The sequence below is a fragment of the Pipistrellus kuhlii genome, unplaced genomic scaffold (assembly GCF_014108245.1).
Source record: "Pipistrellus kuhlii isolate mPipKuh1 unplaced genomic scaffold, mPipKuh1.p scaffold_m20_p_6, whole genome shotgun sequence".
Lineage (NCBI taxonomy): Eukaryota > Metazoa > Chordata > Mammalia > Chiroptera > Vespertilionidae > Pipistrellus > Pipistrellus kuhlii.
This window is the reverse complement of record NW_023425562.1, coordinates 56048586-56060578: the sequence shown is the minus strand read 5'-3', so window position 1 is coordinate 56060578 and position 11993 is coordinate 56048586. Positions and strand designations below refer to the sequence as shown.

General features: G+C 48.5%; 1 protein-coding gene and 1 long non-coding RNA gene across 3 annotated transcripts in view; one reads left to right on the top strand and one right to left on the bottom strand.

Annotated features, from left to right (window-relative positions):
* Window positions 1-490: 490 nt before the first annotated feature.
* Window positions 491-2688, bottom strand: LOC118708358. The gene is made up of 2 exons (XR_004984554.2): window positions 2317-2688; window positions 491-925 (listed from the first exon to the last, which is right to left on the bottom strand). It is a non-coding gene; the product is annotated as an uncharacterized LOC118708358 (long non-coding RNA).
* Window positions 2689-2829: 141 nt separating this feature from the next.
* Window positions 2830-11993, top strand: part of FKBP1A (FKBP prolyl isomerase 1A) — a 28978-nt gene continuing 19814 nt past the window's right edge. The window contains exons 1-2 of one of the 2 annotated variants that reach the window (XM_036419659.2): window positions 2830-3001; window positions 3086-3133. In XM_036419659.2, the coding sequence (XP_036275552.1) occupies window positions 2965-3001; window positions 3086-3133 (85 nt within the window). In that variant the 5' untranslated portion in view covers window positions 2830-2964. Of the gene's footprint in view, window positions 3002-3085; window positions 3134-5397; window positions 5417-11993 lie in introns of those variants that run through there. The other variant, XM_045574526.1, reaches the window with a different exon arrangement.

Below are 11993 nucleotides of genomic sequence, written 5' to 3'. Positions count from 1 at the left end.
ATTATCTTGTGGACTAGGGATGCTAACACCATTGCTGATCTTGCTTTTGCTGTCTATGTAAATAATAAACCATTTGGGCTTGATGTATTTCCATCTGCTAACTCTATGACAGAATGACACTCTTATCTAGCAGCTTATGATACTTGGAATTTGTAAGTCTGCCTGACAATATTATTTTCATGTCAGCATTATTGTCCCTCTCAGGAGCATCTGTCGAGCATCCCTCATCCTGGGTTGTGCCACCACGCCTCCTCAGGATCCAGCCCCTAGAATCCTGTTATTCAGAAGCCTGAATCAAGGAGCATTTTCAGACTACCACATCTAGCCCAAGACCAACCTGGTCAATTGCTTACTAAAACAAAATATATCACAATCTTCCATGGGAGTTTAAAAAGACTCAATATTGTATCATGACATTCAAAATGTTCAGGATATATTCCAATATTATTTGACATATTGTTAGGGTCACCAAAGAAGAAATGCACAAGGACAAAAGTGGCAAGGGATTACAAATTTATTAGATCATTTGGAGACCAGATGAGCTGAACCAAAATGGCATCAGCAGCCAGGGACAGAGAGTCAGAAATTTTAAATGACTCTAGGAGGATTTTTTTTCTATGGAGAATTCTCTCGGCAGGTCCAGATCCTGGGCAAGTCTGGAGGGGAAAGTTACTGTTCTTAGCAAATGGAATGTGGTCTAAGCGAAAGAGAATGTCAGTTGTGAAATGATCTAAAGGTCAGTTTCCAGAGGAGGCAAAATTGATTTGATTATTTGATCAGAGCTAACACATATGAAGGAACATGAAAATCTCAACTCACAAAGGAAAAGACAATCAACAAATGCTGAGAGTACACAGCTGTTGGAATTATCTGACAAAGTCTTTAAAACAGCTACTATAAACATGCTCCAGTAAGGACAAACCATCTAGAAACAAATGGAAAGATAGAAAGTTTAAGCAAATTCATATGTAAATAACAAAATGGAACTCTTTGAACTGAAAAATAAAGTAACCAAAAATGTAAAAACTCTTTGCCCCTAGCTGGTTTGGCTCAGTGGATAGAGCATTGACCTGCAGACCAAAGGTCCTTGGTTTGCATTATACAATGATTGCAGGCTTCTTCCCCCCACCTTTTTTTTTGGGGGGGGGGCGCTCTTAATACCTGTTCTTCCCTTTTTCTATAAGCACAGAACTCCTATTTTTCACTGGGCACACAAGAAGCTAAATTTGGCCATACAAATAGGTTGTAGCCAATGAGATGTGTGAAGAAGAGATGTGTGCAACTTCTAGGTCATGCACCTAAAGGGACTGGGTAAGCTTTCACTCCCCCTTTCCACTGGTTGGAATGCAAGAATGTTGGAGTCAGCTTGGACCATGCAGAGGAAGGTAGGATCCTACAGACAGAGAGGCACAAGTAAAGGAACACAATCCTCTGGAGAGCCTGTGAAGCCAAGCTGTCTGTCCTACCTGCCTCTGGGCCATTAAAAGAGAGAAAGCCTGGCTAGCTTAGCTCAGTGGTTGAGCATTGACCTATGAACCAGGAGGTCACGGTTCCATTCCCAGTCAGGGCAGTCAGAGCACAAGCCTGGGTTAGAGGCTCCATCCCCAGTGTGGGGTGTGCAGGAGGCAGCCGATCAATGATCCTCTCTCATCATTGGTGTTTCTCTCTCCCTCTCCCTTTCTCTTTGAAATCAATACAAATATATTAAAAAAAATAATAATAAGACAGCAGTTTAAGTCACAAGGTCCCTGAGATTGTAAGGAAGGGAATGCAGATGATGGGAAGAGTGACAAAGAACTTTAAAGTCATATTTGAGACACCTGAGGAACACACGCAGGTCCCAGACCCATGGTCGGTAAACTGTGGCTCTTTGGCCCCTTGAGTGTGGCTCTTCTACAAAATACCACAGCCTGGGCAAGTCTGTTTTGAAGAAGTGGTGTTAGAAGAAGTTTAAGTTTAAAAAATGTGGCTTTCGAAAGAAATTTCAATTGTTGTACTGTTGATATTTGGCTCTGTTGACTAATGAGTTTGCCTACCACTGTCCTCGACTGTCACAATGCTCCTTCAAGTCACTATGCTTCCCTCCTATGACATCACAATGCTTCCCACCTGCCACAATGCCTCCTGCGTGTTCTTTCTGCCTCTCCCAGCTCAACACACACAGCTGGTCAACTCTTTCAGACCTTGGCTAAACCTAGCTACCTAAGGAAGCATTTCACTACACTCCAGGCTGAGACAGGCCTCTCTATTCTGTCTCAGAACATAACGACAGGGATCGCTCTCACACAACTTACAAGTTTGAAACTTGACATTTACCTCTGTGGTTATTGGTTGTCTCTCACCAAAGTTTAAGTTCTATGAGATCAGGGACTGAATCTGTCTCCTTCTCTGCTCTTTCCCCAGCACCTAGCACAAAGTAAGGTATGAATCAATGAATCCAGGGTACACAATGACTCCTCCAACGTCGAAAAGCAGAGATCCTTATCTTGAACCATTTGTACGCACATCTGCGCTGCACCCTCACAATCATCCTTTTTTACAGGATGAGTGTGTACTTAGTGTGAACCTGCTGAAAGTCACCTATTCATTTACCGTCGGATCCCCAACTAGTCTTCCCATTCCTGATGCAGAAACTTGATTAAAGAGATGCCGGCTTGGCCGGACGCTAAGAGAAAGGAAGCGGGGCGGGGGCGGGGTAGGTCTAGAGTCCGCACGAGAGCATCCGCAAGGTAGCCACCGCAGGCCTCCGGACTTCCGGTTCCCTGGCGCGGGGACGTGCGCGCCGTGAGTGTACGGGGCGCGCGCGCAGGGCGGGGCGTGCAGGGCGGGGCGCGCGTGCGCAGGCGTCGCGCGAGGGCCGGGGCAGAGCCGCGCAATCGCCAGATCCGCTCTCGGTCCACGCCGTCCATCGCGCTGCCCGCCCGCCCGCCCGCCGCCGCCGCCGCCGCTGCCGCCGCCGCCGCCATGGGAGTGCAGGTGGAGACCATCTCCCCCGGAGACGGTGAGTAGGCGCATCCGACGGTCCTGGGGCCCCCGCTGCCGCGCGCATCCGCTCACCGCGCCCGTCTGTCGTCTGTCTCCTCAGGGCGCACCTTCCCGAAGCGCGGCCAGACCTGTGTGGTGCACTACACGGGTGAGTCGGCGGGCCCGGAGGCGGGGAGGAAGAGGAGGAGAGCCACCGGGAGGGCGGCCTGGGGGCAAAGGCCTGAGGCGTGGCGGCGGCGAGGCCCGCGTGGCCGGAGGCCGAGGCCTGGGCGGTGGCAGCGCCCCCGAGGGGCAGCCTCCGGCCTGTGGAACCCGCGACCGGTTGAGCCGGCGCCGGCCTCGGACCGGGTATTACCTTGCCCTTCACAAGCAGTTCTGTGCCTCAGATGCTGCTCCTATGCCCACTGCACAGATAAGGAAACTGAGGCTGGGGGAAGCGAAGGCTCTCGTCCATGGTTACGCTCAGGAAATTGGCAGAGCCCCGGGCAGGGACCTTCAGAAAGGATTTGGGTCCCGGTGGACACCCTACTTCCCACCCCCACCTCCACCCTCACCCCGCCCGCACCCCGCCCCGTCCGGCCCTCCCTTCTTCGGCGATTAGAAGGGCGAGGCACTTCCCAATCTGCCGAGCGGCCTTTCGCCCCGGGAGGTCGGGCTTCAGCCCCTCTGCCGGGAGGAGAAAAGAACGTCCCAGTTCCTAAGCCATTGCTGTGGCCCGGCCTGGCCGCGGAGAAGCCAGATCCGCACGGCCTTTTGCCTCTTGTTACTTTTGAGACACTTAACACATCCAGGCTTCAGTGGCATGGATGGCCCTGGCTGACAGAACGTGTCATTCAGTCCCGCAGCCCTCCTTGGAGACTCTTCTCATCTCCATTTTAAAGATGAGGAAACGGGCCCGGTTAGGGTAACAAACAGTAACGGAAGCCAGAGGAAATGGTAGACCCTCAGCCAGAATTCACATCCGAGCCCAGCACCTTGAGACCATTTTTTAGTCTATGCCCTTACAAGGTCCTCCTGGGCTGAATTGAGGAGGGGGTGGGGAGACTGCGCAGGCGGAGACTCCCGGTCTGTGGGTGGAGAGGGGGGGTTGGTGTAGCTACAATTGCTGATATGAATCACTTTCCCTCCCCCTCCTCCTTCCCCTTCCTCCCCCTTTCCATCCTTCTCTCTGTTCCTCTTCCTTCCTCTTTTTGTTCTCTCTTTTCTCATCTGCTACTTTGCCTGGGTAGGAGGCTGTAAGCAGTTCTGAGTGGCTCAGACCTGCCTTTCCAAGCTTTACCCTTCTCTCCCAGACCATGGAGGCAGCCCTCTCCTCTGGTGAAGGAAAAAAGGCATTTAACGTCTCCCTTCTTCTCTGGGGGTCGACATGCCAAGGACTAGAACTATTTATTTATTTATTTATTTATTTAAAAGTATTTTATTGATTTTTTACAGAGAGGAAGGGAGAGGGATAGAGAGTTAGAAACATCAATGAGAGAGAATTCTTGATCAGCCATCTCCTGCACACCCCCCACCGGGAATGTGCCCACAACCATGGTACATGTCTTTGACCGGAATCGAACCCTGGACCCTTCAGTCTGCAGGCTGACGCTCTAGCTACTGAGCCAAACGGGTTTCGTCAAGACTAGAACCTTTTAAAAGGCTATGGAAGTGGAGGTATTGAAATCCATCTTTGTAAGGAACAGTCTGACGCCTGTGAAGGAAACTGGAAGGTGGTTTTGACATTTTAAATGACTGTCTTTGTAAGCCACAATCAGCACCTGAACCTAGGGAGGCGTCTGGTGGAGGAAAGCTCGTCAGTGTGGTTATTTGTGATCAGTGGGATGAGAAGAGTAACCATTGCCTTTTACTGTGTGGGGGTGAGTGGGCAGTTCATTCACTTCCCACAGCCAGCTGGGCAGAGATGAGCTCAGGTGATGAGGTGATTTCTGCACCCCTCCCCTCACCCCCAGTTTGTAAGTAGCCACATTCAGATAATTGGCTGCTACATCAGTCCTACCCGTCTGCTGGTGCTGGTGGCAGGACTGGGCACCAATACGTAGGCAGAGCCACATTTCACTGTGCCTCTTGATGAGTTGTCCCCACACAGCATTCCTGGAGCCTTTCTCTAAGAGAACAGATGGTCGTGGGACCTAGAACACCATCAGGGTTCCCAGTGCCTCTTCTCAAAGTCTATGCTTTTCCTTGAGGGTGGCACCCACCCACACGTTCCCAGCACAGCAGCAGGACCCTGGCATGCATTAGGACAAAAGCTTTCTTTTTTTATTTCATTTTTTATAAGCCTTACAAAGGCACCTTAGTGAGAAGTCAGCTCTGTCTCATGCTCACAGAATAGGTGGTTCTCAGGTGGGTGGCTTTGTTCCTGTGGGCCTTTGCCACCAGCTTCCCAGGAAGAACCTGTTTCAGACCTGTGGGGGCGTGAGAGGAATGGGTAAGCACTTTGAGATTTCATCTGTAGTAGTTAAACTTTTATGCCATTGGGAACAGATCCACCTTGTGGGAAAATGATTGGCAGGGAGGGGGGCAGGGAGATTATCATAAAAATTCAAAGGCAGGAAGCTTCCTGGGCCTTAAGAAGGGAGAAGGGTTTCTCATGATACCCCCTAGTTTTCATATCTGCTTTGCTCTGCCTGGCTGCCTTAATAATTTCCTATTACAGATTTCTGTTTTTCTGTTCCCAAGTGGTAGGAGCCCCTTGTGTACCCCCTTCTCCACTGCACCCCAATCCCATATCCAGTTTCTGTGTCTCCTTTTGATTGCCTTCCTCTATACTTCTGGTGGCTATCAGTAGTAGCCTTGATGTCACTCTCAAGGTTTCTTCTGGTGCCTTCTAGCAGAACACAGCATGAGCATGGCCTCAGAGAAAGGCCTGTGGTGCCAGAAGGGAAAATGAAAACTTACCAGCCAAGCACCTCCTAATAGCATGCTATCATGCTATATTGAGGTGGAAGGGAAGAGGTGGAAATGCCACATATGTGCCTTGAGGATCAAGTGGATTCTCGCTCCTCCCTCCTTGCCTCCAGTAGCTTTGTCATCTTGATTGTTGAGTTGTCCTGACACAGAGCTAGGCTTATATTTCTTTTACTCACATCAGCTGCCCACGTGCCTCCCATTGTCAGAGCAACCTCAAGTGGATTGAAGGCATTCTTTTTTTTTATCCTCTTAAATGGTAGTTGACATCATGTCCTTGGGATCAGATTTGTCAGAAGCCTGGCTTCTGACAGAAAAACCAAGGTACCTTCAACCCCATTTCCTCAGGAGGTCCAATTGGAGGGCGACTGAGCTCCCCGGGCAGGTGTGGCCACTTGCCTGCGGGCCCCCTCCAGCGCCTTGCTTTTCTTCAGCCCCCCGTTTCCCTTCTCTCTGTTTAATTCCATCCATTTTCCTGCTGGCTGTTTCTTGGATGATGATCTGATGTCTGGAGGAAGGCACGCCCCTCAGATTGCTTCCCTCTGCTCTCTTCAGGTAGACAGACTATAACTATTGGGTCTGGACTGCAGCAGGGCCTTTCCTTTCTACTGCAGATGTTTAGTGAGCAATAGCAACAAGCCAGGCAATAGGGATGTGGCCAGTGAGGTAATCTGGGGGGCTTACCTGGTGATAAGACTAATAACTTGAAGGTAGTTAGAAGCATTGTGCAGAGATTAAACAGGGTTAGAGAGGGCATGGGGAGCAGACTTGTTTTTAGTGAGGGAGTTCAGAAAAGGCCTCTGACAAAATGACTAATATTTACCCAAAGAAAGTTGGGGAGTGAGTGGCATGACTGTCTAGAGCAGTGGTCGGCAAACTCATTAGTCAATAGAGCCAGATGTCAACAGTACAACGACTGAAATTTCTTTTGAGAGCCAAATTTTTTAAACTTCTTCTAATGCCACTTCTTCAAAATAGACTCACCCAGGCTGTGGTATTTTGTGGAAGAGCCACACTCAAGGGGCCAAAGAGCTGCATGTGGCTCGAGAGCCGTAGTTTGCCAACCATGGGTCTAGAGTAGGGGTGTCGAACCCAATCAGAGAAGGGGCCAAAATCTAAAATCCAGCCTAAATCGTGGGCCGAATGGTTTACTGAACAGTCATAAACTGTCATTGTGATGGAAACACAGCGGAGTGCAGTGATGACAGCGCGGTGCGGGCCACATTGCAAGGCTCTAGAGCACATGTGTCAAACACAAGGCCCGCGGGCCAAATCCGTCCCGCCAGGCCTTGCAATGTGGCCCGCACCTCGCTGTCATCACTGCACTCCGCTGCGTTTCCATCACAGTGACAGTTTATGACTGTTCAGTAAACCATTCGGCCCGCGATTTAGGCTGGATTTTAGATTTTGGCCCCTTCTCTGATTGAGTTTGACACCCCTACTCTAGAGGAATACTCAGGCAGAGGGAAGACCTAGTACAGAGATCTTGAGGCTTTGTGTATATCAGGGGAACAGCAAGGCGACCAGTATGGCTGGAATAGATTGTGTAAGGAGGTGGATTGATAGAAGATGAAGTGATGATGGAGCCTGGTAGGTTGTTATAGGAACATTAGAGGCTTGGTGCAGGAATTCGTGCACAGGTGGGGATCCCTCAGCCTGGCCAGATGGGTTCCGATTGGGGCAGACTTGGAGAGACCACTGGAGGTTGGCCTGCTGTGGGAGATTGGCTGTGGGAACACACTGACAACCAGGGAGCAGCTCCTGTGTCGAGTGTCTGCCCCCTAGTGGTCAATGCGATCATAGCAACTGGTTTTTCGGTTGCTTAGGCTTTTATATATACAGATTGTCTTTCTCCGGGAGTAAGGTGGGACCATTGGAGGGTGATGAGCTGTTCTGGGTTTTAATAGGCCCCTTTTAGCTATTGTATGGACATTGAACTGTTTGGTGGCAAGGGCAGAAACAGGGCCCTGGTTGTATCCTGGGTGGGTGTAGTGTGCCAGCGAGGGCAGGTGTGCAGAGGTGGTGCCAAGTGGATGTGAGCCCCAAGAAGATATGTGGGTCCTTTGTTGGGTTCACATCTTCCTCTGCTGTGTGTGACACGTTATGAGTGTTTGGGACAATCCATGTGCCATCTGCATAATGGGAGTGACAATGCCTGGTATAAGGAGTCGCTGGGGCAAGTGCATTCCCAGATGGGCAGTGACAACAGTGATGCTGTTATTTCACATACTGTCATTAAGGCTCCATGTCCCAGTCACTGGACTATGCTCTGCCCCCACATCTTTTGTCCAGCTAACAAGATCTGTAATGTCTAGACTCTAGAGTAGGGGTGTCGAACCCAATCAGAGAAGGGGCCAAAATCTAAAATCCAGCCTAAATCGCGGGCCGAATGGTTTACTGAACAGTCATAAACTGTCATTGTGATGGAAACACAGCGGAGTGCAGTGATGACAGCGCGGTGCGGGCCACATTGCAAGGCTCTAGAGCACATGTGTCAAACACAAGGCCCGCGGGCCAAATCCGTCCCGCCAGGCCTTGCAATGTGGCCCGCACCTCGCTGTCATCACTGCACTCCGCTGCGTTTCCATCACAATGACAGTTTATGACTGTTCAGTAAACCATTCGGCCTGCGATTTAGGCTGGATTTTAGATTTTGGCCCCTTCTCTGATTGAGTTTGACACCCCTACTCTAGAGGAATACTCAGGCAGAGGGAAGACCTAGTACAGAGATCTTGAGGCTTTGTGTATATCAGGGGAACAGCAAGGCGACCAGTATGGCTGGAATAGATTGTGTAAGGAGGTGGATTGATAGAAGATGAAGTGATGATGGAGCCTGGTAGGTTGTTATAGGAACATTAGAGGCTTGGTGCAGGAATTCGTGCACAGGTGGGGATCCCTCAGCCTGGCCAGATGGGTTCCGATTGGGGCAGACTTGGAGAGACCACTGGAGGTTGGCCTGCTGTGGGAGATTGGCTGTGGGAACACACTGACAACCGGGGAGCAGCTCCTGTGTCGAGTGTCTGCCCCCTAGTGGTCAATGCGATCATAGCAACTGGTTTTTCGGTTGCTTAGGCTTTTATATATACAGATTGTCTTTCTCCGGGAGTAAGGTGGGACCATTGGAGGGTGATGAGCTGTACTGGGTTTTAATAGGCCCCTTTTAGCTATTGTATGGACATTGAACTGTTTGGTGGCAAGGGCAGAAACAGGGCCCTGGTTGTATCCTGGGTGGGTGTAGTGTGCCAGCGAGGGCAGGTGTGCAGAGGTGGTGCCAAGTGGATGTGAGCCCCAAGAAGATATGTGGGTCCTTTGTTGGGTTCACATCTTCCTCTGCTGTGTGTGACACGTTATGAGTGTTTGGGACAATCCATGTGCCATCTGCATAATGGGAGTGACAATGCCTGGTATAAGGAGTCGCTGGGGCAAGTGCATTCCCAGATGGGCAGTGACAACAGTGATGCTGTTATTTCACATACTGTCATTAAGGCTCCATGTCCCAGTCACTGGACTATGCTCTGCCCCCACATCTTTTGTCCAGCTAACAAGATCTGCAATGTCTAGACTCTAGAGTAGGGGTGTCGAACTCAATCAGAGAAGGGGCCAAAATCTAAAATCCAGCCTAAATCGCGGGCCGAATGGTTTACTGAACAGTCATAAACTGTCATTGTGATGGAAGCGGTGCGGGCCACATTGCAAGGCCTGGCGGGACGGATTTGGCCCGCGGGCCTTGTGTTTGACACATGTGCTCTAGAGGAACCCTGGTGTGAGTCTAGCACTGCAGCTTCTGGAGTGGCCCAAATGTACATGCACTTTAGGGTCAGTGGAGGGGGTTGGGCCGAGACCTCACTCCTTTTGTTTTACAGATAGGGAAATAGGTACCTATAAAAAAGAGATGAACCTGAGCTGGAATTTATTTTAAAACATGCTTACATGTTGCCTGCAGAATATAATGGCTAAGAAGAACGCAGCAGTTTTTTTAAGTTTGAGGACCACGGGACGTTTTTAGTGTTTGTTGTTGTTTTTTGTGGGTATGAGAGGGACGAGGTTGGGCTATAGCAGCATGGCCATGTGGGCAATTTAAAATGCAGTCCTTTTTCTCCTCAAGTTTCTTTTAACATGATATTTTAACATTTTGAAAATGGACCTTGTTATAGACACATTATTTTTTTTCCTTTGAGATTGTGATCATCATAATACAGAATCCTTCAGATGCTATTGCTTGTCTTAAATGAACCAAAGGCCCCACAGCATTCTTGTGTGTATGTGCAGCTATTATTTGTAAAGTTTTCAGACAAAGAGAAAAATAAAACTGGAACAGTAAATACCCATGTACTCACCACCTATGTTCCATGATGGTTGACATTTTGTCACATTGGCCATTTGCTATTTACAGAATTCACGGGTTTTGTTTTGCTGAGCCATTAAAGTTATAGACATGACACTGTACCTATAAATATTTGAGCATGCTCTAAGAACTAGAATAATCTTATTCTCCTATTGGTCATATCTAAGAAAAATGATTCAGTAATATGATTCAATATGAACCAAATTCATATTGAAACTGCCACAGTTGTTTTCTGCCTTGATTTCCTGTACATTGGAAGTTGAAATGTCTGATGGTTTAAAAAAATTAAAAAAAATATATATATTTTATTGATTTTGTACAGAGAGGAAGGGAGAGAGATAGAGAGTTAGAAACATAGATGAGAGAGAGTCACCGATCAGCTGCCTCCTGCACACCCCCCACTGGAGATGTGCCCGCAACCAAGGTACATGCCCCTGACCGGAATCGAACCTGGGACCTTTCAGTCCCTAAGCCGACGCTCTATCCACTGAGCCAAACTGGTTTTGGCTAAAAAAATTTTTTTTTAAATCAGAAATAATTTTATTGTTGCCCTGGCCAGTATGGCTCAGTTGGTTGGAGAATCCTCCCATGCACTTAAAGGTCGCAGGTTTGATTCCTGGTCAAGACACATACCTAGGTTGTGGATTTGATCCCATCAGGATGCTTGCAGGAGGTAACCCATGGATGTTTCACTCTTATATCAATGTTTCAGTCTCCCTCCCTCCCTCTCACCCTTCTCTCTTCCACTCCCTCCTCCCCCTTTCCATCTTTCTAAAAAAAGAATGAACATGTTATTAAATAAAATACAGAGATTAAAAAATAATAATTTTATTTTTGACACTATTACATGTGTCCCCATTTTCCCTCCCTTTGCCCCCATCTACCCAGTCCCCGCCCTACCCTCTCCCTCTGGCCATCATCACACTGTTATCTGTTTCTGTGAGTTATGCATATATTTTATTTGGCTAATCTCTTCACCTTTCATATAGACCCCTAACCCCTCTGACAGCTGTCCTGACTGGTCTCTATTTCTCTTTTGTCAGTTTATTTTGTTCATTAGATTCTACATATAAGTAAGATCAGATGGTATTTATCTTTCTCTGACTGGCTTATTTAATTTAGCATAATAATCTCCAGGTCCATCCATATAAGGTTTTCTTTGTTTTTCATGGCCACATAGTATTCCATTGTACCACATCTTTCATAGTATTCCATTGTACCACTCATTTACTAGTGAACACTTGGGCTGTTTCCAGATCTTGGCTATCTATGTATATAAAAGCCTAAGTGACCCGCCAATCGGCCGACCAACCAGTAGCTATGATGCACACTGACTACACAGGGCAGATGTTCAATGCAGGAGTGGAAGCCACAGGCATGGAAACCTGGAACAGACTATGAATCTCAGAGGGAAGTGGGGAGGAGGGTATGCGGGAAGAGTTTAAACAAAGATCTTATATGCATATTAAAGGCCCGGTGCATGGATTTGTGCACCGGTGGGGTCCCTTGGCCTGGCCTGCGGGGATCGGGCCAAAACTGGCTCTCAAACATCCCCTAAGGGGTTCTGGATTGCAAGAGGGCTCAGGCCAGGCCCAGGGAACCCAAAGGTGCACAAATCTGTGCATTGGGCCTCTAGTTATAAATAAATCTGCTATGAACATAGGGAGCATATATTCTTTTGAGTTGGTGTCTGGGTTTCTTAGGATATGTCCCCCAGAAGTGGGATAGCTAGGTCAAAAGATAGTTCCATTTT